The sequence below is a fragment of the Sorex fumeus genome, unplaced genomic scaffold (assembly GCF_029834395.1).
Source record: "Sorex fumeus unplaced genomic scaffold, SorFum_2.1 ptg000013l, whole genome shotgun sequence".
In the NCBI taxonomy this organism is placed as follows: Eukaryota; Metazoa; Chordata; class Mammalia; order Eulipotyphla; family Soricidae; genus Sorex; species Sorex fumeus.
Genome location: NW_026606070.1, coordinates 10,390,701 through 10,414,330, shown reverse-complemented (window position 1 = coordinate 10,414,330; position 23,630 = coordinate 10,390,701). Strand labels below are relative to the sequence as shown.

The 23,630-nt window shown below is 43.3% G+C and overlaps 1 protein-coding gene across 1 annotated transcript in view; it reads left to right on the top strand.

Moving 5' to 3' along the window:
• Positions 1 to 23,630, top strand: part of FRAS1 (Fraser extracellular matrix complex subunit 1) — a 508,077-nt gene that overhangs the window by 302,866 nt on the left and 181,581 nt on the right. The window contains exons 21-27 of the mRNA XM_056111320.1: positions 237 to 389; positions 599 to 745; positions 6,333 to 6,479; positions 11,063 to 11,203; positions 13,710 to 13,850; positions 16,314 to 16,454; positions 19,522 to 19,792. Coding sequence (XP_055967295.1) covers positions 237 to 389; positions 599 to 745; positions 6,333 to 6,479; positions 11,063 to 11,203; positions 13,710 to 13,850; positions 16,314 to 16,454; positions 19,522 to 19,792 — 1,141 coding nt within the window. The remainder of the gene's footprint in view (positions 1 to 236; positions 390 to 598; positions 746 to 6,332; positions 6,480 to 11,062; positions 11,204 to 13,709; positions 13,851 to 16,313; positions 16,455 to 19,521; positions 19,793 to 23,630) is intronic.

The window sequence follows — 23,630 nt, the reverse complement described above, 5'->3', positions numbered from 1 at the left end:
AGTGAAAACGAATGAAAACTCAATCACTGTGCTGGGCCCGGCCGTTTGCTAACAGCCTCAGACACACGCTCTGGAGAGGTCCCAGGCTTCTACTTCACTGACAGATTCTGCCTGCGGGCTAGTCCCCGGCTGTGTGCTGAGCCGGTGCTAACTGCGGTCCCGTCTGCCCTTTGGTGTCGTGACGAGCGTGGTGCTCACGGCAGCCCTGCCTTGTCTCCACTCCCTACCCTCTCCAGACTGCCATCCTCTGTGCCAGCGCTGTGTGGCTCAGCCCCAACGCCCCAAGAGCATCTGCCTGACGTGCCAGCATCCCCATCATCTGCTCCTGGGGGACCACTGTGTTCCCAGCTGCCCTCCCGGACACTATGCAGAGAGAGGAGCTTGTAAAAGTGAGTAAGTGGTGACCGTCGGGCCTCAGGGGCTTGTCTTTGGGGGTGGCAGCTGAGAGGGCTTGAACTCCCCGGGAGCGGGAGGAGGCAGACGGCACACATGGGACCAGAAACTGAGCTGGTGCGTTGGGGCGTTTATTAGCAGCTCTCAGGATGCCACTCGGCAAGAGAGTTTTGCTTCACTGTGTGTCTCCCTTTTCCCTTTGCAGAATGTCACTCCTCCTGCAGGACCTGCCATGACAGAGGTCCCTTCTCCTGCTCCTCGTGTGACCCCGGCCTCGTTCTGTCTCACCTGGGCACCTGCAGCATGACCTGCTTCCCCGGGCACTATCTCGATGGCAACCGTGCCTGTCAGCGTAGGTTTTACTACTGTACTTTCCCTCCTTTTCTGTCTGCTGAGCTCACTGTAGGGAATATAGAGGTTTCACTCCTGTCATCTTGCTCCGTAACTTTTATGTTCATCAAAGAGAGTAAATAATTCGTATAGGATCACTGCTAGCATATTGTCACTCATATATTCACCTGCTTGGAAATTCGGAATCTCCTCTCAAAGTACAACCTGTGTGATCTTGTGATCTTGGGTTCATTGTAACTTCTCTGTTCTTCAGTTGTCTCGTTTTTTTTTTTTTTTAATTAGTGAGACACCATGAGGTACAGTTGAAGACTTACAGATTTTTGTGCTTGGGTTTCAATTATACAATGATCAAAGACCCATCCCTCCACCAGTGCCCATTTCCCACCACCACGGATCCCAGTATCCCTCCCACTCCCCATCCCCCCCATCCCACCCTACCTCTGTGGCAGGGCTTTCCCTTTTGTTCTCTCTCTCCTTTTGGGTGTTGTGGTTTGCAAAAGAGGTATTGAGTGGCAATCATATGAGAAAATGCTCCACATCATTAATAACATTAGGGAGATGCAGATCAAAACCACAATGAGGTATCATTTCACACCACAGAGACTGGCCCACATCCACAAGAACAAAAGCAACCGGTGCTGGCGCAGATGTGGTGAGAAAGGGACCCTCCTTCACTGCTGGTGGGAATGCCGACTGGTTCAGCCCTTTTGGAAAACAGTATGAATGATTCTCAAAAAGTTAGAAATTGAGCTCCCATATACCACTCCTGGGAATAGTCAGAATCTGGAAAAAACCTGAGTGCCCAAGAACAGATGACTGGTTAAAGAAACTTTGGTACATTTGCACAATGGAGTACTATGTAGCTGTTAGAAAAGAGGAAGTCATGAAATTTACATACAAGTGGTACTACATGAAAAGTATCATGTTCAGCTAAATGACTCAGAAAGAGAGGGATGGTCATAGAAAGATTGCATTCATCTGGGGAACATAAAGTAACAAAATAGGAGACTAACACCCAAGAATGGCCGAGATTAGTAACAGTTGTCTCGTTTTTAAATATTTATGGGAAAAATAATTGTTTCATTTCTACAGTTTTTTTTCTTGGCAATTTAATTCCAAGATCCTAAATGGAGAGTGGAGCTCATTCAAGGTGACAAAATTGGTGACACCATCCCCTGCTTTTAAATTGCTTAACATTTTTTTTATTGAATCATTTTGTGATACACAGTTATAAAGTTGTTCATGATTGGATTTCAGTCATACAGTGTTCCAACACCCATCCCTACACCAGTATGCATTTCCTACCACCAGTGTCCTCAGTTTCCCTCCTCCTGCCCCCACCTCGCCACCCCCCCCCCACCTGCCTCTATGGCAGAGACTTTTCTTCTCTGTCTTTGTCTTTGTCTTTGTCTCTGTCTCTGTCTGTCTGTCTGTCTGTCTGTCTCTCTCTCTCTCTCTCTCTCTCTTTCTCTCTCTCTCTCCTTTTGGGCATTATGGTAGGCAGGCAATGCAGGTACTGAATCATTATCATGTATATCCCTTTACCTACTTTCAGGACTCAGTTCTTTTCCAGAGTGATCATATACACAATGGTTTTTTTGGGTCCATCTACACAGTGGAATACTATGCAGCCACAAGGAAAAATGAATTCATAAAATTTGCTAATAAGTGGCTGTGCATGAAGAGTGCTGTGCTCAGTGAAAAGAGTCAAAAGGAGAGGAAAAGACATAGGATGACTTCAGTCATTTGTGGGATATTAAAAACACACACTATGAAAATAATATCCAAGAACAGAAAAAGCAGGGACCAGGAAGACTAATCCATGGTTGGAAGCTTGCCACAAATGGGGGCAGAGGGCAGTTAGAATAAAGAAGGACTATGATTATGATAATAGTTAATTTGCTTTTGACATGCACTTGTTGAATATTGACACAATACAAGGCTTGACATGCTACAAAGCATTGTTTCTGCCCAAACAGCCACATGGCTGTTATTTTATCTTGTAGATGTCTTCTAAAATAAATCAAAATATGATTAATTACCTGTGTCAGGCAAAAAATTAAGATGAATTTTAAAAAGGTCAAATCAGAATGGGTTCATTAAGAACACTTCATGGATGAAGGAACACTTTTGAGATACACTGTGGCAGTTTGTTTATTTCAATCACGAAAGCATCATCTTCCAAAAACAAATTTGTTGCACTGTCTCGTTAAAAAAAACGACAGTTACAAATACATTGCTGATATTTCAAGTAGATGTTCTAGAACATACAATGTGGAAGGAAGCGTACAGCAGTGGTTACGAGGTGGGACCCAAGAGTGAGCTGGCTGACTTCCAAATCCCACCTGTCATTTATTTAGCTTTGTGACCTGGGCCAAGTGAACTAATTGCCAGGCTTCCTTGCATATTTTCTATCAAAGAAATGCTAATAGAATGTTTATCTAATGTTATCTTGCTTTGCACAAACCCTCACAAAGAATAGATTTCTCCTGTACATTAGCTACTGTTCTTCTTATCATCATCTGGGAAGAAAAACAAACCAAATGGTGAACAGTATATTTATTTTATAGATAGGAATATTGCATTGGCAGAGATGTGTTCAAGGATTTGCATTTGGAATGAATTTATAGGTCATCTGTTGAGATTCTAGAGAGAGAGCGCGCTTTTTGGATCAATGAAAAGAATCATACTCTTGTAATAAAAAACTTTGCTTGATATATGTCAACTGTCTGGCAGAATCTCTGGTTTCTATAACACAAGAGACTTGAATGAAATAGTTGCATGTTCAATTCAAAAGTGAGAGCATGTTGGTGGAGAAATGGTGACTTAGATTTATGAAGCTCTTCACAGGAGTGGAATCAGAGAAATAAAAGCTCACCAAAAAAAATAGCATCCTTTCTATTGAAGATAGGTTGACAAAAGTGCATTATATTGAAATATTTCTCTTTATGGTTTTGCTTGGGTACAGGGTGATTTCTGCCCAAATGCATTTGCTATGCTGCCATTATCAAAATATAATATGATTTTATAGCTATTTCAATTGCAGTAAGAATCTCCTAACGTTCATCTTTGGCTAATGCTTAATTTTCATTCTGTCCTGTATTGAATAAAGTAAGCCCCTACATTGTGATATAAGAGAAAAAAATTAGACAGTTTAGTATGTAAAATGAATCAACAGTGTTTCTTTCAGATGTTCGTAGTCACAGACAACGATAAAGCTGATAACTTTAGACACAGTGCAGTAGGTGACTTTTATTTATTTATTTACTTATTTTTGTGTCTTCTATCATCTCGGAATGCTCAACATGAATCCACATCCTTGGGGATTTTTGTCTGTTTTGAGGTTTTGGTTTCACACCGGATATTGCTCAGGGCTTACTCCTGCTCTGCGCTCAGGAATCATTCCTGGCAGTACTTGGGGGACCATATGGGATGCTGGAGTTCAAACCTGGGTGCACCATGTACCAGGGAACAGCCCTACCCAATTGTACTATCTCTCCAGCCCCTTCACATCTTTTTGAAGCCAATGAAAAGACAGAGTTGTCTTTAGAGATATCCAGGCGGCCTCGGGGTGCAGGGTGATGAAAGACTATAGAGAAAATTCATACACACATAGGCAGGCAGAAACTTGAGGAAGTCAATGACAAGGAACTCTTAGTTGTCACCCTCTGACTGAGGGACTGGCAGTTTGGGCCTTCTTTGGGGCAGCACCTTGTCAGCAGAGGACAGGGAGGAAAGAGGAAACAAACAACTAATATGTAGGTGACATGGAGAGTCTGAGACTGTTTCCTTAGTAACCATTCACGTCTAGTATGACCTACTATACTCTGATGATATTTGTGGTAACTTCTAAGATCTTTCATAGCTTCTGTTTGTACATTTAGTCATTGGATATATATAGACAAGGGGTTACTTATACTTTTGCTTTGATTAGCTCATTTTCAGTTTCTTTCTTCAACTGGTTAAAATAAGTTTGATTTGCTTTTCTTTCTGCTGGTGAAAACGAACTATGTGTTTCCCACCTCGGTGGTTGGGACCTGTCTACGTATCATTAGTATGACTTCTTTGTCTTTAAGTCATTATAAAAGTGCTGATCCAATAAGCAGTACTTGGTTATGGTACCTCATTAGAGTCGTTTCTGATGCTGCTTGCAAAGATTTACTGATCGCTTTGTGGGAATGCATTTCAAACCTTTTCAAATCCAACTACACTTCTATTTGTATTTACAAGCTTATCTTGCTAAACTCTTTGTGGATATGGAGCAAAACAAAAAGTTCTGAGAATTACATAGGAGAGTTTAAATATCTAGGATCCCCTGAGTGAATGGATTAGTGGTGAGAAAAAAAGATGTCAAGATAGACTCCAGGGTAAGAAAGAAAGTGCTTGCCATAGAGGCGAGGGGTGAGTTGGGGTGAGGGGTGAGGAATACTGGGGACATTGGTGGTGGGAAATGTGCACTGGTAGAGGGATGGGTGTTGAATCATTGTATGACTGAAATTCAATCATAAAAGCTTTGTAACTGTAGCTCACGATTATTCAATAAAAAAATTAAACTAAAAAAAAAAAAAGGTAGACTCCAGGTTTCTGGCATGAATAGCCAGTAGAAGGAGAGATGGCCGTTGTAACATCAGACAAATGGAAGTGTGGCCAGGTTTGGGGTCATCTCTGAATGCCAGCTGAGAAGTACAGCTGGAAAAATCAGTAAGCCAGGTGGTCACTTTTAAGTGTATTGTATATAAATATGCGACTTCCTGAGCTCCACAATGAAGATGATGCCTAATTTGGCCTCAAATCAAAATCTAAATGTACCAAATAAGCTATAGGAGGTTTGTTTTTTTAAGAATAGGGTTCAAGCCTGCCTCATGAGCCGGGGGGGGGGGGGGGGGAGGCAGCTGGAATAGAGAAGGGATCACTAAGAAAATGATGGTTGAAGGAATCGGTCAGGGTGGGAGATGTGTGCAGAAAGTAGATAAAAGACCAAACATGATAACCTCTCAGTGTCTGTATATCTGTATTGCAAACCATAATGCACAAAAGTAGAGAGAGAGTGTGGGGAATATTGTCTGCCATGGAGGCAGGGAGAGGGTGGGAAAGGGGGGGGGGTATAAAGGGGATATTGGTGGTAGGGAATGTGCACTGATGGAGGAATGGGTGTTTGATCATTGTGTGATTGTAACCCAAACATGAAAGCTTGTAACTATATCTCACGGTGATTCAATAAAATAAAAAAAAGATTTAAAAAGAATAGGGTTCAAATAAACCCCAGTCTATTATTCCAGAGCTATTGGAATAAATAGAAATTCTACTGCTGAATTGAAGGGCAGTTTGCACATGGGATTTCCATTTTTGGATTTGTTATTTATCTTTTCTCAGATGTATGATTATTCTTTTTTAGTTGGAAAATATTTCTTTTCTATTTTCCAGTTTTCTATTTTTGTTTATCTCAGGGGAGGCTTGCGGACTATAATTTCAAGAAAGAGGTCGGGGTAGGCCTTTGTTGCTGGCAGCATCTGTCTGTCTAGTCTTGATCAGTGTCTCGATATTTGCAATTGTAATCATCTGGTCATTCCCTCGTCCTCTCTGCTCAGCGTGTGATGCTCAGTGTGGAAGTTGTGACTCTCAGGCCAGCTGTACCTCCTGCCGAGATCCCAACAAGGTCCTGCTCTTTGGGGAGTGTCAGTACGAGGCCTGTGCCCCGCAGTACTATCTCGACTTCTCCACCAAGACTTGCAGAGGTAAAACTCTTTCTGATTGTATGACGACTCTTTGATGCTCCTACACTATTGATCTCTAATTCCCCACACTGGGGGGGGAGGTGGGGGAAACCATCATCCGATGTTTAGACTTTACTGATTGATAGTGAAAAGTTATCGTGTATTCATTTGTTCATCAGGCAGATATTTTTGAGTCCCTGTTACATGCTGATACCAGTAACTAGGCTGTAGGTAGCAAACTGGAAATTGCCATATTGAATTTTGGCCCAGTGTGTTCTTCTTGGTTCACCTAAATGCTCCAATTTTTATATTGTTTAAGAAACTGTCGTGCTGAGTGAAATGAGTCAGGAGGAGCAGGACAGACATAGAATGATTGCACTCATTTGCAGAATATTAAAAGCACAAGGACAGGAGAAACAAGGGCAAGGAGGATTGGTCTACAGTGAAAGCCTGCCTCAAGTGCTGGGGGAGAAGGCAATTGGGATATAGAAGAGACCATTATGACAAAGAGAGTTGGAAATGATCACTCTGGATAGGAAGTGTGTGCTGAAAGTAGATAAAGGAACAAACGTGATAACCTCTCAGTATCTGTGTTGCAGACCATAGTGCCCATAAGGAGGGAGAGAGGAGGAGGGGGGTGTGGGAGGCAGAAGGGGGGAGGAGGAGGAGGAGGAGGGTGCCTGCCCATAGAGGCAGGTTGGGGGCAGGGGTGGGAGTGACGGGAGAGAAACTGGGGTAATTGGTTATGGGAAATGGACATGAGTGGAGGAAGGGGTGTTGGATCATTGTATGACTGAAACCTGATCACGAAAAGCTTTGTAACTGTGTAACCCACAGCGACTCAATTAAAAAAATTAAAATTTAAAAAGAAAGAAACCATTAGACTTTTAAAACACAGAAAACTTTTTGGAAAGATAATATATGGGTTAAGATGCTTGCCTTTCATGCAACCAATCCTGGCTCAATCCCCAATATAGCATATGGTTCTCCGGAGCATGGTCAGGAATGACCCCTGAGTACAGATCTGGAGTATACTCTGAATAGTGCCAGATATGGTCCTGATTCCCTCTGCCCCCAAATCAGAAAGCTTAACATACAAAAGCTGAGATGAAAGCCCTGAAGACTTAGTCATTTAGCAAAGTTGGAGTTACAATCCCACAGTTGCATTCATAGGCTAGAGAGGCGACTGCCATCAATATTGGATGCATCATGAGCTTTTCAGATACCACAATCCCAACCAGCCCATGTTCTCTCCCACCAGCCCCATTCCACAGGTCTTCGTGACATTCCTGGGCCCTGTAGGCACTTGTCCTTACAATTCTAGATTGCTGAGTACTAATGAAAACACTGCTCTCAGGTCTAGTTTCAGAGGGACTGACAAATACCAGGTACAGATTTCCTTGTTTGCCAGGATCGTAATTCTTGGGGCTTATGCTCTTTGAGTGACGGAGCTTAGCCCAGGGAAAACTGAGTGTTAAACAATGAATTTCCCTTGTTCCTGTTCTATTTTCCTTCTTTATCCCACCCTGGTTCTGCCAGAGAAGCTGGAACTCAGATATGGAGATCAAACATCTGTCAAGCAAACTTGGGGCGCTTTTAAGGCTTTGCAAAATCGCACACTTTCCAATCCAAGAAATTTTGCTCGGTTGTCAACTTAGGTGGTCTGCTCTGCTCAAGACCACAGAAGACTTTCCCCCTCCCCGCCCCTCCCACTAACCAGCGGTTGTCAGTTTGCGGTGAAAAACAAGATTAGCACAAATCCTCCCCGTTGTAAATGATTTCATAACTATGCTGGTAATTTTCAAGATTCTGTTTTCGTCATTTTCCCTTAGGACGGATTCCGTCAAATAAATGGGTGAGATTAACTTTATAAATCTTCTTGGAGGCACAGATACTGTCTTGTACATTTTACCTGCCTCTTTGGGTCTTAGAAATATTGCATCAGGGAAGAGAGAACGGTGACTAATGAGTGAGTTCCCTTGCTTTCCAATGCAGGAAGCTAGAGATGAGGGAACTAAAGGAAGATAGATGCTCTGCAGGAAAGTGTTTGAGCGGCACATATCTCTCTGGCTGCTCCTGTGTGTCAGACATGGCGCTAAGCTCTTTATTTGGGTGGGACTCTCCCCAGCTATGCCCAGCAGTCTGGGGTTCATGCCAGCAGCTCCAGGCCTGGTGACTAGCTACTCAGTTCCAGTGGTGTTGGGGACCATGAGGACTCACTGATCCTTAGGCTGAGGACCCAGAGCATGGTCAGGAATGACCATGTGATTGAACTTGGGATCTCAGGCATGTAAGTCAAGCACACCACCTCTTCATGCTATTTCCTAGCCTCCCATGTTCTTTATATGTTTAGTTTATTTTGTCTTCACAGCACCCATATGCAATAGGTACGATTTTTATCAGTCTGTAACACTGTAGCACTGTCCTCCCATTGTTCATTGATTTGCTCGAGCGGGCACCAGTAACATCTCACGACAAATTGTGAGACTTGTTGTTACTGTTTTTGGCATATTGATTACGTCATGAGGAGCTTACAAGGCTTTGCTGTGCGGGCGAGATACTCTCCTGTAGCTTGCCGTGCTCTCTACAGTAAGAAAAGTCAGGCAGAAAATATTTAAAGAAGAAGCCGAACAATAGCAGAGTGAGTGGGGCATTTAACTTGCACGTGCCCCACCCACGTTCAATCCCTGGAACCCCATATGGTCCCTCGTGCCCCGCTGAGAGTGAGCCCTGAGCACAGGAGTAAGCCCTGAAAACTGTCAGGTGTGGCCCCAAAATGATTTTTTTAAAGAAAAGATTTAAAGAAGACAAAAAGTGGCAAAGCCATCACTCAAATGCAGACCTTTCTGGCTTCAACCTCCAAGAACTTAAGCATGCTTTCTTGCTCCGTCTTCCATGCATACAGCTAGAACATGAACTCTCAAACAGGACTTTCTGAACTGCATCAGACGTGCCTGAGTCCAAAATAAAACTAACCACAGCATCGGCAACCACTCTAATAATCATAGTGGCACAAACAACCATCCCAACATGCTCTCCCGTTCCCGCTCCCCAAGACTCACTGCTTCTGATGTTGCGCCTGAAGATTTGTATTGCTCACAGTTTTGCTGGATTATTGTACCACATTAAGGCTTGCACCCTCCAGGACAGAAGGTCCTTGATGCAGAGACTCTACCTGCTGTTTTATTGTCCCCTTTCAGTGCTGTCCTTCCTGTAGATGAGCGAAGAAGCATGTGAATAAATCAGTTCTACTTTCTAAATGAGATCCTCTATGGTTTCAGTTAGCCCTTGCTCTCGGGAATGTTCTGTAGGTCCTGTTGAACTCCAGCATGGTTCTTCCTATCCCTGGGTTAGAAGAAACAGAAGTCGTGTGCCTGGCATTGCTAGAGACATAGACACATTTTTAAAAATATAGTTATATATATATATTTTTAATGAATCACCTTGAGATAAGGTTATAGACTTACAAACTTTTGTGCTTATGTTTCAGTCATACAATGATCGAGTACCCATCCCTCCACCAGTGCCCATTCTCCACCACCAATGTTCCCAGTGGCCCTCCCGCCATCCCCACCCCACCCACCCCCTGACTCTATGGCACGCACATTCCCTTTTACTCTCTCTCTCCTTTGGAGTGTTATGGTTTGCCATACGGGTACTAAGTGACCATCATGTTCAGTCCATAGTTTACTTTCAGCACGCATCTCCCATCCTGAGCGAGCCCTCTGAGCATCCTTTGCTTGGTGGTCCCTTCTCTATCCCAGCTGCATTTTTCCCAGCATGTGAGGCCGACTTCCAAGCTATGGAGCAATCCTCCTAACCCTTATCTCTACTTTCCTTCAATGTTAGTCTCCCATTATGTTACTTTATATTACACACATGAGTGCAGTGCCTCTATGTCTTTCCCTCTCTCTCTGACTCATTTCACTTAGCATGATACTCTCCATGATCACATTCGTAGTTGGGCCTTTGACGGGCTTCCCGAGAGCACCCAGGGCAGAGCTCCAGTCTGGGCTTGCAATGCACCTTGGCTGGTCCAACTGCAGGCTGTGTGTGAAGACGTTTCAGGGGAAACACCCAAAATATGGTGGGATAAAGAGTGCCTGTATTGAACTGAAGCAATATAGCACAGCGGGTAGGGCGTTTGCCTTGCTCGCAGCCAACCCGGGTTCGATTCCCAGCATTCCATATGGTCCCCTGAGCACCGTCAGGGGCAATTCCTGAGTGCAGAGCCAGGAGTAAGCCCTGTGCAAGTGTGACCCAAAAGGCCAAAAAAAAAAAAAAGTGCCCGTATTGCCGGGGCCTGCGGAACTTAATGCCGTTGATTTAGCTTGTGGGCAGTCGTGCTGCCAGGCGGGCTCCGAGTGCGTGTGCAAGGACCCTTCCCCCCTGCCCGTGTCACACCCAACAAGCAAACACTGAACCTGTCTAGAGGCATTCAGGCTGCTACAAGCCGAGCAGTCCAAAGGCTCGCTTTTCTGATGCGGTTCCCGTTGTTCTCGCGTTCCCCCTCGCTGCTGCAGACGGCGTCCTCGGAAATGAGGTGCTGACTCCGAGAACGGACGGGAAGAAACCCTGCTAATGTGCTCTCTCTCTCTCCCCAGAGTGTCACTGGACTTGCAGCACCTGCACCGGGCCTCTGAGCACAGACTGCCTGCAGTGCCTGGACGGCTACGTCCTCCAGGAGGGCGCGTGCGTGGAGCAGTGCTCGCCCGCCTTCTACCGCCACGCGGGCCTTTGCAAGGGTAAGCGCCTGCGCCAGGCTCAACCTCTAACAACGCGTTAGTGATCTCTCATAGAAGGGCTGGATGGCCCCCAGGTGAAATACAATAATCTTCACACTCTTTCCTCTAGGGATACTTTTTTTTTTTCTTTTCGGGTCACACCTGGTGATGCACAGGGGTTACTCCTGGCTCATGCATTAAGGAATTATTCCTGGCTGTGCTGGAGGGACCATATGGGATGCAGGGAATCGAACCTAGGTTGGCCGGGTACAAGGCAAACAAACACCCTACCCGCTGTGCTATTGCTCCAGCCACCTAAGGATACTTTTTTGTAGCATTTTCAGCCGATTTTCATAACAAACAATACAAAATATGTTACTTTGGTTCTGCTTTGGGTCAGGGAATGGGGTTCAGGATGGAAACACCCAAAATATGATGGTGGGAAGGTGTCATGGTGTGGGATTTTGAATATTAAATGTAATTTTGAATATTAAATGTAATCAAATATTGTGATTACAAAATGAAATAATTTAAAAAAAAAAGAGTAAGTGCCTGAGCCTCCGCCCTGTCCTCACCCAAGCTGCCACCTGCTCGGAATTTTTTTTTTAAACTGTTCTGAGAAAGAGCCTCTGGCAAATTTTCCTTTCTGGCATTTTACCCAATTTCTGGCTGCTTTGAAAGAACGTCTGCTTCATTACAATGAAAATGGCCTCATTTCTGTTTTCCCTGTCCAAATATTCTTACTAAAATGTGGGATCAGTCTGAGCATCGTTGAGGTATACAATCACCTACAAACTATAGTTTTCCTTAAGGACTTAAGAATCCTGAACCTGGGATGGTCTCGCCTGTGGCCTATAGAATAACTGCATGGGGCAGAGAGTATAGTAAAGGGAGGGTATCAACTCACCCCTGTCCCCAGAGTACAGGGAGGAGAAGGACAGAGAAGAAAAGAAACTGGGAAAGGGAGAAGATGAGAAGGGGCAGGAATGGGGGAACAGGGGTTAGTTAGGAGCTTCAGGTCTGCTGATGAAGCAGGAGAGCGCTTATAACTGTATATCCAAAGCACAGACTTAACAACACTGAAACCATGAGATCTAAACTAGCACCACTGATGTCTGAAATGTACCTGTCAAGGTGGCAGGAAGCATGGGAACCCTGTGGAGGGAAGTTGACACAGATATTGGGACTGGTGATGGAACATCATATCTCAAAGCCTCAACTGTCAATAACTTTATAAATTTCTATTCTTTTTTTTATCTTTTGGGGTCACACCTGGTGATGCACAGGGGTTCCTCCTGGCTTTGCACTCAGGAATTACTCCTGGCGGGGCTCAGGGGACCATATGGGATGCTGGGAATTGAACCCGGGTCAGCCGCGTGAAAGGCAAATGCCCTACCCACTGTACTATCGCTCCAGCCAGCGATAGCACAGCAGTAGGGCGTTCGCCTTACAAACGGCCAACATGGCCGACCCGAGTTCGATTCCTCCGCCCCTCTCGGTGAGCCTGGCAAGCTACCGAGAGTATTCGATATGCCAGACACAGTAACAACAAAGTCTCCAATGGAGACGTTACTGGGCCCGCACGAGCAAATTCTTTAAATAAATAATTTTTTTAAATGAGCTGAAGATCAGGAGGTTACAGAGCACATGATAGACACATGTTCCTCCACATGCCTCCCACAATGCTCTACACATCAGTGACCTCCCTAGCACTTTTATCAGGCCCGGTACCCCTTTGGAATCTCACTTGATTTTATCGGCAGGATAACATTCTCGGTGTTGGGGGGGAGGGCATGCAGTGCCCGAGATCAACCCTGGTCTCCCACATGCAACACATGCGCCCCAGCCCTCTGAGCTTTCTCCCCTGGCCTCAGCCCCACTGGAGTGTCACAGAATCTTTCCAGTGTGAAGTGCACACTCAGAGTTCCCAGACGGCATTGCGGGAACGTTCTGGTGAGGTTAACAGCTGAGTTCGAACAGATTGACACTGGAGAGAGGCTGTACAGAAACAAGGTTGGGGAATAGTCACGATAATGATGAATATATGTTTCTGGTTCGCCAAGCGTAGGGCTGGAGCAGTGGTAGGGCGTTTGCCTTGCATGTGGCCAACCTGGCCGACCCAAGTTTGATTCCTCCGCCCCTCTCGGAGAGCCCGGAAAGCAACCGAGAGTATCTTGCCCGCACGGCAAAGCCTGGCAAGCTACTCGTGACATATTCGATATGCCAAACACAGTAACAATGAAAGTCTCACAATGGAGACGTTACTGGGCCCGCTAGAGAAAATCGATGAACAATGGGAGGACAGAGCTACAGACAGTGCTAAGTGGTCTAATCCTTTTCCAGTGAGCGGGTGGGATATTCTGTCCATTCCCACTTTAGAGGAGAGAACACTAAGTCTGGGAGAGGCCGAGTATAATCTCAGCCACTCTCGGACCCTTGTTGACTGCAGTGCACTTTGCCCCACCAGCTGGGAGGATTGGGAGCTCCTTGGAAACCCTGCACATACCCACTGACTTTTGTCTTTCAGGCTGTGACAGCCACTGTCTCCAGTGCCAAGGTCCCCGGGAGTGCACCCGCTGTGAAGAACCATTTCTCCTTTTGGAATCTCAGTGTGTCCAGGAATGCGGCAAGGGGTACTTTGCCGATCGTGTAAACCACAGATGCACAGGTAACTTGGAGATCATGCCAAGTTCTCTGGGAGTACAGCAAGTAAGTCAGGTGTGCCAGGCGCAGGGCATCAAGGGGAAGCTGAGTTGAAGCAAAATGAAAGCTCGGAAGCTTGGCTGAAGTTATTGATGGCTTCCTGTGAGCATCTGCCAATTGCTGGTTAAATAGAATCTAGAAGTGCAGGCCAATAATTCTCTTGCACAAATCAATATTGTCCTTAAAGGTCTTTATGGAAACGAAGCCAATATTTTATTGGATGTAGTGCTTATATTGAACTCAGGTGTGATATCCATTAAGAATAGATCAGCCCTATTGATATGGGCGTAGAATTTTCAGTAAATAGACTAAATCACGGGTGACCCTGATGTTGTCATAATACCCTTGGAGAGTAGGATTTCATAAGGCAAATTAGTGAGACTCCGTGGGCTTTTATTAAATGAAATTTCACCCAAAGTCTTGTACACAGAATTATCCATCAGTATTTCCTCATCATTTCTAACAAAAATTATTACCATGTACCAACTTAAAGTATTGCTTGATATTTCATACAGTGATATTTAATCCTTGGGCATGGCATTTTATATTTCACCAAGTTTTCTCCATCTGCATTATCTTATTCAGTACTCAGAATAACTTGGTAGAATATGGTATCCTATTTTACAGTTGGAAAAAATAAGAGATTCAAAAACATTAATAAAGAGTTAAAATGAGATATTAGGTGTGTATATGTACACTTATATTTATTGTTGTATCATACAATAGCCAAGACATAGACAAATGGAAATGAGTCAGAAAGAGAGGGATAGACATAGAAAGATTGCATTCATCTGAGGAACATAAAGTAACAAAATAGGAGGCTAACACCCAAGAATGGCCGAGATTAGTACCAGGAATTTTACTCCATGGCTTGGAGGCCAACCACAGATGCTAAGGGAAAGAGGAGCTCAGATAGAGAAGGGAGCACCAAATAAAAGGTGTTGGGAGGATCCTCCCAGGATGGGAGAAGCATGCTGAAAGTAGACTATAGACCGAACATGATTGTCACCCATTGCCTCTTTTGCAAACCACAACACCCAATAAGAGAGAGAGAACAAAAGGGAATGCCCTGCCACAGAGGCAGGGTTGGATGGGTGGGATGGGGGGTGGGCAAGATACTGGGATCCGTGGTGGTGGGAAATGGGCACTGGTGGAGGGATGGGTATTTGACCATTGTATAACTGAAACCCAAGCACAAAAATTTGTAAGTCTACAACTATACCTCATGATGTCTCATTAATAAAAATTTAAAAAAATAGAAAACAGGTCCCTGAGCACCACTGGGATGGTTCTGGTGGTCCCCAACTCCACACAACTCAAACAGCTCTTTATTCTTGGGTCTTGGCACTGAGCCATCTGGCCCTGGTGTCCAGAAGTGTGACTTCTACCCTCTCTTCACTCCTTGGAAAGCTCTCCCCAAAGAGAAGCAGGAATGTGAGGCAATAAAAACTGGATTCTTGGAAAATAATTAACTCCCCCAAACAATCACATAGTCCTTCCAATAGCTTTCTCTACTCATACACTTAAAATGATAATCACAGCAACAGTGGTGAGGTAGAAGTAGCAATGGTATTAGTGGTGCAGTTGAATCCTTTTGTGTGACAGGCACTATTTAGTCACTTCACGTCGACATTGCATGGGATGTTTTCAACAACTATTTGCACTAGGTGCAAATTTTCCAAAGGAGACCCTTGCAACAAAAGTTTTTATTTTTTTAAATGCCCAAGTTGACAGGTAGTAGAGAAGGAACGGTACTCAGTACCCAAACAGGCTCTGTGCTCTTAACTGCCATCATCTGCCTCTCTTACAAGTCAATATGTTTAATTGGGGTTTTTGGGGGGGAGAGGGGCATTTTAGAATACCCCTGTGTTGCTCAGGGCTTATTCCTGGTTCTCTACTCAGGGATCATGTCTGGCTCAGGGGACCATATGGAGTGCCAGAGATCAAACCTTGATCTGCAGGTGCAAGGCAAACCCCTTACTGTTGTACTATCTCAGCAACTCCAATAGGTTTAATTTTTTTCTTTTTGGGTCACACCTGGCGATGCACAGGGGTTACTCCTGGCTCTGCACTCAGGAATCACTCCTGGCGGTGCTCAGGGGACCATATGGGATGCTGGGATTTGAACCCGGGTCAGCTTCGTGCAAGGCAAATGCCCTACCTGCTGTGCTATCGCTCTAGCCCCTCAAGGTTAATTTTTTAAAACAACCCATTTGCCACATTTTCTGATCACAGTGCAGAGTGTGAGAGTGTACTTTCCTTTGACGGGCAGAGCAGCGCCCTGGAGACTCAATCTTAAGCTGTTAGCATTCTCTCTTGCTCAATTGGAGCCATGTGGCTGGTGTCTCATTCTTTACTTTGTCACTGGTGGCCTCCTGGGGGCCGGGGTCTCTCATGGACCTTATTTCGTGTGTTCTCTCTTTGGCAGCCTGTCCGCAGGGATGCTTGCAGTGTCAGCACAGGGACCGGTGCTATGTCTGTGCCCAGGGATTCTTCCTGAAGCGTGGTCTCTGCATTGCCAGCTGCCTTCCCGGTTTCTTTGCCCACGTGCCTAATGAAACCTGCTCTGGTAAGTGCTTTTCTTTTTTTCCTTCCATGGGTTGGTGAATTCACCTGTAATTTCCCTGCACCTAAAGGCTGAGTTTGCAGGTACATTTCATATAAATTCAAGATTCCCATCTGAGAAAGCCCCTGGTAAGGCTAAAATAATAAAATAAAGAACTTTTTTTAAAAAAATTTTTTGGGGGTGTCACACCCGGCAATGCACAGGGGTTACTCCTGGCTCATGCACTCAGGAATTACTCCTGGCAGTGCTCAGGGGACCATATGGGATTCTGGGAATCGAACCTGGGTCGTCGGCTGCATGCAAAACAAAAGCCTTACCTGCTTTGCTATTGCTCTAACCGCCAAAATAAAGAACTCTTATTGCAAGTAGAACATTGAGAAAACTCCACATCTAAGATCTTTGAAAAAGATAAAGCACCAATCTTAGCTTTCAAAGTTACAATACCCTCTCCCCAGTAAATCACAACAAATAGTTGAGAAACTTGACATGACATTTCTTATAATCCTGAATTCTATAGCCACATGGTAGAAAATTATATTTATCCTTACAAATATTATTTATTACATTTATACTTACAAATATGTTTATATTTATACAAAATTAAAAAACACATTATGCCAGTTAATAGGGGTGCTTCCTTTGTACATACACTCAAGACAAGTGATAAATAAATAATGAATAATATAAGGAATCTGCCCCGTTAGCTTTACATATTTGAAATGGATGGATTTCAGGCCACATCATTTGCCAAAAAGAATAAAGTAGCATGTTAAAGGAATAAATCTATTGTTTTCCAATATATTAATAATGTTTCACCTTAAATAGCAAAGGGATGCAGTTTTAAATTGAATCTTTGAACCCCACAAATTATATGGACGAATGAAACTTGGGAGTCATTTATATCTGAGCATTCCATGGTTACATGAGACATATTTTAACATCTGCTGTCAATCCTTTTTTTAAAATCTGCATTTCTGACTTCTAAAGATATTAAGATTTCCCATGAGGGAAGAATCTTTAGCCTATTTTCAGGGGAGATCCTTCTGGAACCTCAATTACTTGACAGTCAGATTCCTTCTCTTGGGGTATAATGTGAGACAGCTTGCAAAAATGAATTTGCTTTCATTAGAATAATTTTACAGTAGAAGAGCCCTGAAATTTAGCAGTGCCAAGCAGTCCTGCCTCACCTGGTTGTAAAAGGAAACGTGACCAATTAGAATGCAGATGAAACAAGCAGGAGACAGGATGAATTCTGTATTGTGGTCAGGAAACCCTAATGTACCCATCAGATGCTTCCTGTGGAAAGCTGCCACATAATTTTTCACATAAAATGTATATCTTTCAGATGAATGCTGAATATAAACCTCTAATCATCCTCCTGCATTATCGAGTCATTGATACTGTTTTAGAAAATACTATTAGCCCATCTTCTTGCTTTCAGTAGGTCTGTTTTTCATATATATTGGGATAGGACCAGGGTTCTCAAACTTGAAAGATTATTAGAGTTACCTGGAAATATAAAATACCTGAGGTTCTGAGCCAGAGCATCTTTTTTTGTTTTGGTTTGGTTTGGGGGCCATATTCAGTGATGGCTCAGGGGTTATTCCTGGCTCTGCACTCAGGAATATACTCATGTTGGTGCTTAAGGGAATACAGGGATCTAACCTGGGTTAGTCATGTACATGAAAATGCCCTACCAGCTGTACTATCTCTCCATACCCCCTATCTGTTGAAATTTGGTGATGGGGAACAAGAAGCATTGTTTCTGAAGACCCCCATTCTTTATCTAACTATTGAGATATGTTTTATGTATAGTGGAATTCACCCATTAAAATGTACAATTCAGTGACTTACAATATTCACATAGACAACCATTACCGTGCCATAATTCAGGATATTTAATCACCCTAAAAAAGAAATCTAATAATTATCAGCAACCTTTTCCTGTGGTTTCCTTTTTGCAAGCACTGATCTACTCTTTGTCTATACAGATTTACCGACCTTAAACGTTTCATGCAGTCATGCAATATATGGTCTTTATGACTGGCTTCTTTCATGTAGCTGTTCCTGGATTCATCCACTTGATGAATATGGGAATGTGCTGCTACATCATTGGGTTTTTTTTGTTTGTTTGAATAACAGTGTATTATGTGGATATATACCATATTTCTTTTATCCATCCATCAATGGATGAATGTCTTTTGAGTATCTGCACTCAGGACTATTGTGAAAAAGACTGCCATGATTATTTATGTAGAAGTTTTTATGCAAAAATATGCTATCCAAAACAATACCTATATTTGCAGTTCTTTTAGATATATACCTTGGAGGGGATTTGCTGGGTCATCTAGTAGCTTTATGTTTGTTTGAGGTACTGCCAGACTGTTTCCCTAAACTGCTGCACCATTTGACATTTCCACCAGCAATAGATGAAGGTTTCGGTTTATCCACATGTCAAAAGAACTCTTTTATTGTCCTTCTTAGATCTTGTGGAATAGAATCACAATGAGGTTTCAATTCACATTCTCCTGAAGACTAATAACGTCCAAAACCTTTCTATGTGCTTATTGACCTTTTATTTGTCTTCCAAATGCCTATTCAGATTATTCACCTGTTTTTAAATTGGGTTGTCTTCCCTTGAGCTGTAAGAGTTCTTTATATGCTTTCACTACAAGTCTCTTTTCTGAGAAATGATATACAAGTGTTTTATGCCATTCTGTGAGTTGTCTTCACAATTTTTTTTTTGCTGCTATCCATTAAGACCCAAAACTACTTTTATTTTAATGATATCCAATTTCTCTATTTTTATTTTGTGACTTTGCTTTTATAGGAAAACATTGCCTAATTCAAGATCAAGTAGGTCTGCTCTGGTCATTTCAAATGGGGAGGGTTCTAGTTAAACATGCGATCCTATAACTTCATGTGTGTTATGGAAACGTTTGAATGATGGAATATGGAAACCCATGTTCTTTCATCTCTGTGCCTCTGAATATTACTTATCTATGTTTTTTTAATAAAGATGTAATTAGTGAATGTGCCAAGCTGACCTCTGAATTAATACATTTTTTAGGCCAAATACACACCCCGAGTCTTCATGTAAATGGCTCCCTCACCCTTGCCATTGGTTCAATGAAGCCACTTGATTTCTCGCTCCTGAATGTCCAAGACCAGGATGGCAGCGTCGAAGACCTCCTGTTCCACGTTGTGAGCACTCCCACCAACGGTCAGCTGGTGCTTTCGAGGAACGGAAAAGAGGTTCAGCTCGACAAGGCCAAGCACTTTAGCTGGAAAGATGTGCATGAGAACAAAGTGCGTTTTGTGCACAGCAAAGAGAAGCCCAGGTGACTCCATGCCCCGTGCTCCCCTTTCCTCTGGCCCAGCAGGGCGTGGCCTGCCCCGTCTCTCTCTCCAGAAGCCACCCCTTCCTTTCCCGATACTTCACAAAGGACAAATGCTTCAGCTGCCTACCGTTATTTCACTGTAACTGCTCAGAGAGCACTATGAGGGGACTTTTTATTAATCATTTTTAATCATTATTATGGGCAGTTCTCTGCTGTGATGGCTCATAGAACAGTTACTAAATTTGGGGGTTTATTAGAAACAAGAGATGCGATGGCTGTTTCTTCAACATTGGGGAATGTGGTGGAGTACCAGGAGAACTAAGCACGTGATTTTCAAGCCTTTGTCTGGTTCCTAGAATCCCAGAGTTAGAAGACAGAGAAGAGTCGTGCCAAGTGTCTATTTATTATCCACTTGATGCCTTTAAATCTCGCTAATCTGCGAGCCTTTTCCGGCTTTTCCCTGTGTTTAGCCCACTTCTGGGAGTCTTCCCCACTCCAGCTGACCTGTGCTTCAGGAACACAGGTTGCTGGTGTGATTGTTCACACCAACCCAAGCAAAAAATGCCATATATTTGGCAGAGAATTTCTACTAATTCTAGAGAAAATCCAGATTAGCTCCTCGGACTCTCCTCACTGCTCTGCTTCATTGGTGCAGATAATTCATGGGAGACTCTATGAAAAACAGGAATCAAAACTCAGGGAATAGTGGTAATGATACAGAGAATCACTTTTACTGCTCCCATTCGATTTGAGGGTTTTTTGTTGTTGTTGTTTGTTTGTTTGTTTGTTTGTTTGTTTTTTAAGGTTTGGACTAAGCAACAGGTGGAAAGAAAAGTTGCAGGTCAGCACTGGTGATACCAGTAACCTCAAAGAAGCATTTATAGAAATGAGAACAAGCAACATTTACTAATGGCTAGCTCTGAGCTGGGCGTTCTACTAATCATTTTATGTAAATCATATGCAGTTTATTCCTCATCTCCAGGCAGGCTGTGCCTTGAGAGGATAAGTAATGTCGTGTATGGTCTGTGAGTGTGGAGCTGGGACTCCCACGCGCAGCTCTGTGATTCCACAGCCCTTCGTCTGTTCCTTACAGTTTCTGCCTCCTCCATCATACTGGGGCATGGTTGGTCGTGTGCTTTCATTCTCGAGGGGCCAAAGAATCTCTGCATTGAGAAGTTATTTCTGCGGAAATGAAGCTTAAATTGCTGGTGTTTGATGCCACTCTTCAAATGTTTGCTCCACTCCATGCTTTCGTTTTGTTGTTCTCATATGTTTGTATGACACACAGATATCATGCACAGGTATCATGCAAGGCCAATGGTTATTTGTCATGGAATTTACTGTGTAATGTATGAATACCATAGACGACCAAAGTCAACCTTTTTAGCTCTTTAGCCTCTTTCATCTTTGAATGAATGTTTCATCATTGAATAGCTTTGAACCCTGAAACAGAACAAAGGATGACACCATTTGGGGGGCAATTCTTTGAGTATTCCATATATATATATATATATATTTGGTACCCACTGCAATGGTGGATTTTCTTTATTTAAAAAACACATCAAAAGAAAGAATGAGAAGAATAGTAAAATAAGGTTAGCAGGAACTCATGAAAAAGAGGACATTTTATATATATAAATATATAGTATATATAAATACATATGGTGTGTATATAAGTATATATAGTATGTTTTGCATGTATGTATGTATGTATCTCACATACATTATACATACAGGTTCTGATGACCCAAAAACAAAGAAACAGCCTACCACATAGGTTTGTATTTTGTTTTCCCCATGAAAACACTAGCCATGCTTCTTTTCGATTAGATTCCTTTAAGGTTTTTTTTTTGTGTGTGTGTGTGTATGTGTGTGTTACCAGTCTTTATTGTGTTGAGGACCATATCCAGCTATTCTTAAGGCTTATTCCTGTCTCTATGCTTAGGGATCACTCCTGGCAGTGCTCTGGGATCCTATGTAGTGCCCTGGATCAAGCCCAGGTCAGCCTCGAACAAGGCAAACACCTCACCTAGCTGTACTCTCTGAGATTCTGTTGGGAGGGGAAAACTCCTGTAATTGATAGGACAGTCTCTAAATATAGTCCTTAGTGACTGTGCTCAACTAACCTCACTGAAATGCTAAATATGGTCACTGGAACCTTGATGCAATCATCAGGCAATTTTCCCAGTAGGCTGGGGGTGACACCCTTCTTTGTGCTTTCATTAATTGCATTCCCTCAGAGTCTAGACATGGGAGAGAGCGGCAGGATGGCAGTGGGGCAGAAGGACTCAGGGACTGGAGGACAGGCCTTGAGTGTCCACGGCTTCGACTTTGATTCCTGGTACCAAGTGGTCCCTGAGCTCTATTAGCTGTAGGCCTGGTGGCACCTGAGCACCACAGGGCCTGAGCTGCTTCACATCACTTGGCCAAGCACTACCATGTTCTATTGTGAGGAGTGGCCCTTGGGCCCCGGAGCACTGCTTAGGAGCCCTCCGTACAAATAAAATAAATGAAGCAGAAAGCATGATGATGGAGTGGAGGAAAGAAGATGAGGAAAAAAAATATATATGTAATGGTATGGTTTGCATTCAATAAATTATTATGTTTTTAAATGGAGACTACATAGTTGTTAACACTATTAGTGTGTGACCATGAGTGTTAACAAATAATAGACTCCGTCTCAAGCCACAACCAGAAACAAGATGTAAAATAGTTCTTTTGTCCAAAAAACTCCCTTTTGTAGCCACTCCCTTCCTCCCAGATCCCTGTAAAGTACTAGTCTGTTTTCTACCCTAATAGTCTTATCCTTTCTGAAATGTCATGTGAATGAAATCTTTGTTCCAGGGTTTTACATAATGCGTTTGAGCTCCATCCACGTTCTTACAGTGTATGTATAGTTCCCTGAATAGCTGAGATGGGGGCTGGAGAGAGAATACGTCAGGTAGGGTACTTACCTTGCACACGGCCACAGCTGACCCAGGGTTAATCTCCAGCATCCCATATGGTCCCCAGAGCACTGCCATGACTAATTCCTGAGTGCCAAAACAGGAGTTACCCCTAAGCATCACCAAGTGTTGCCTAAAAAATAAATGCACAAACAAACAAGGAAACCTGTTTTAAAAAAAACTTGAAAAACAATGGTTTCTATAGTTGACAAAAATGTTTAAACTGCCAGAGTGTGTTAATGCCACAGCTGACCATTCGGCAATGACTTCTGCACTTGGTTGGTCTTTGAAGGCAGATAACTCCCATCTTCCCTTCCATGAGGCCTGCAGCTGTTGGAACATTCTTTCACTGAAAATAAGAACCACAGCAAAGAGCCTTATTTTGTTCTCCTAATTAAGCCCTTTGGTTGCAAGTAATGGAAATCGATTTGAACTAGATTAAGAAAACTAGTAAGGCTCATTATGGATAACATTCTAGGCATGGCTTAGATCTTGAAGGCAGCAAGGAAGAGTCAGTTTAGAACAAGTCCAGAATCAGAAGCAGGAAACAGGGTTCAAGTCTTCCTCCTGTCTCAGTGCCTCTTTGTTCATCATTCACAAGCCTGGGTCCATGTTCTTGTAGTCATGATAGGCCATGGTTCCCTATAGCCCAATGGGACTTTCAAGCTAATTCTAATTCAAGCTAATTGTCAGTCTTCATTCTCTAGCCCCGCATTGCATACACATGTGCTGGGGGAGGAATATGTGCAGTCATCTCATTCAAATATGATTTCAGACATTGCTATTGAGAGTTCATACTCATGAATTAGGCAGAGGTTAAGAAGAGGGTCTGTAGGAGACAGAAGTCATTGCGAAAAATTCAGATACCATGAAAGTTCCGTTCTCCTGTTTGA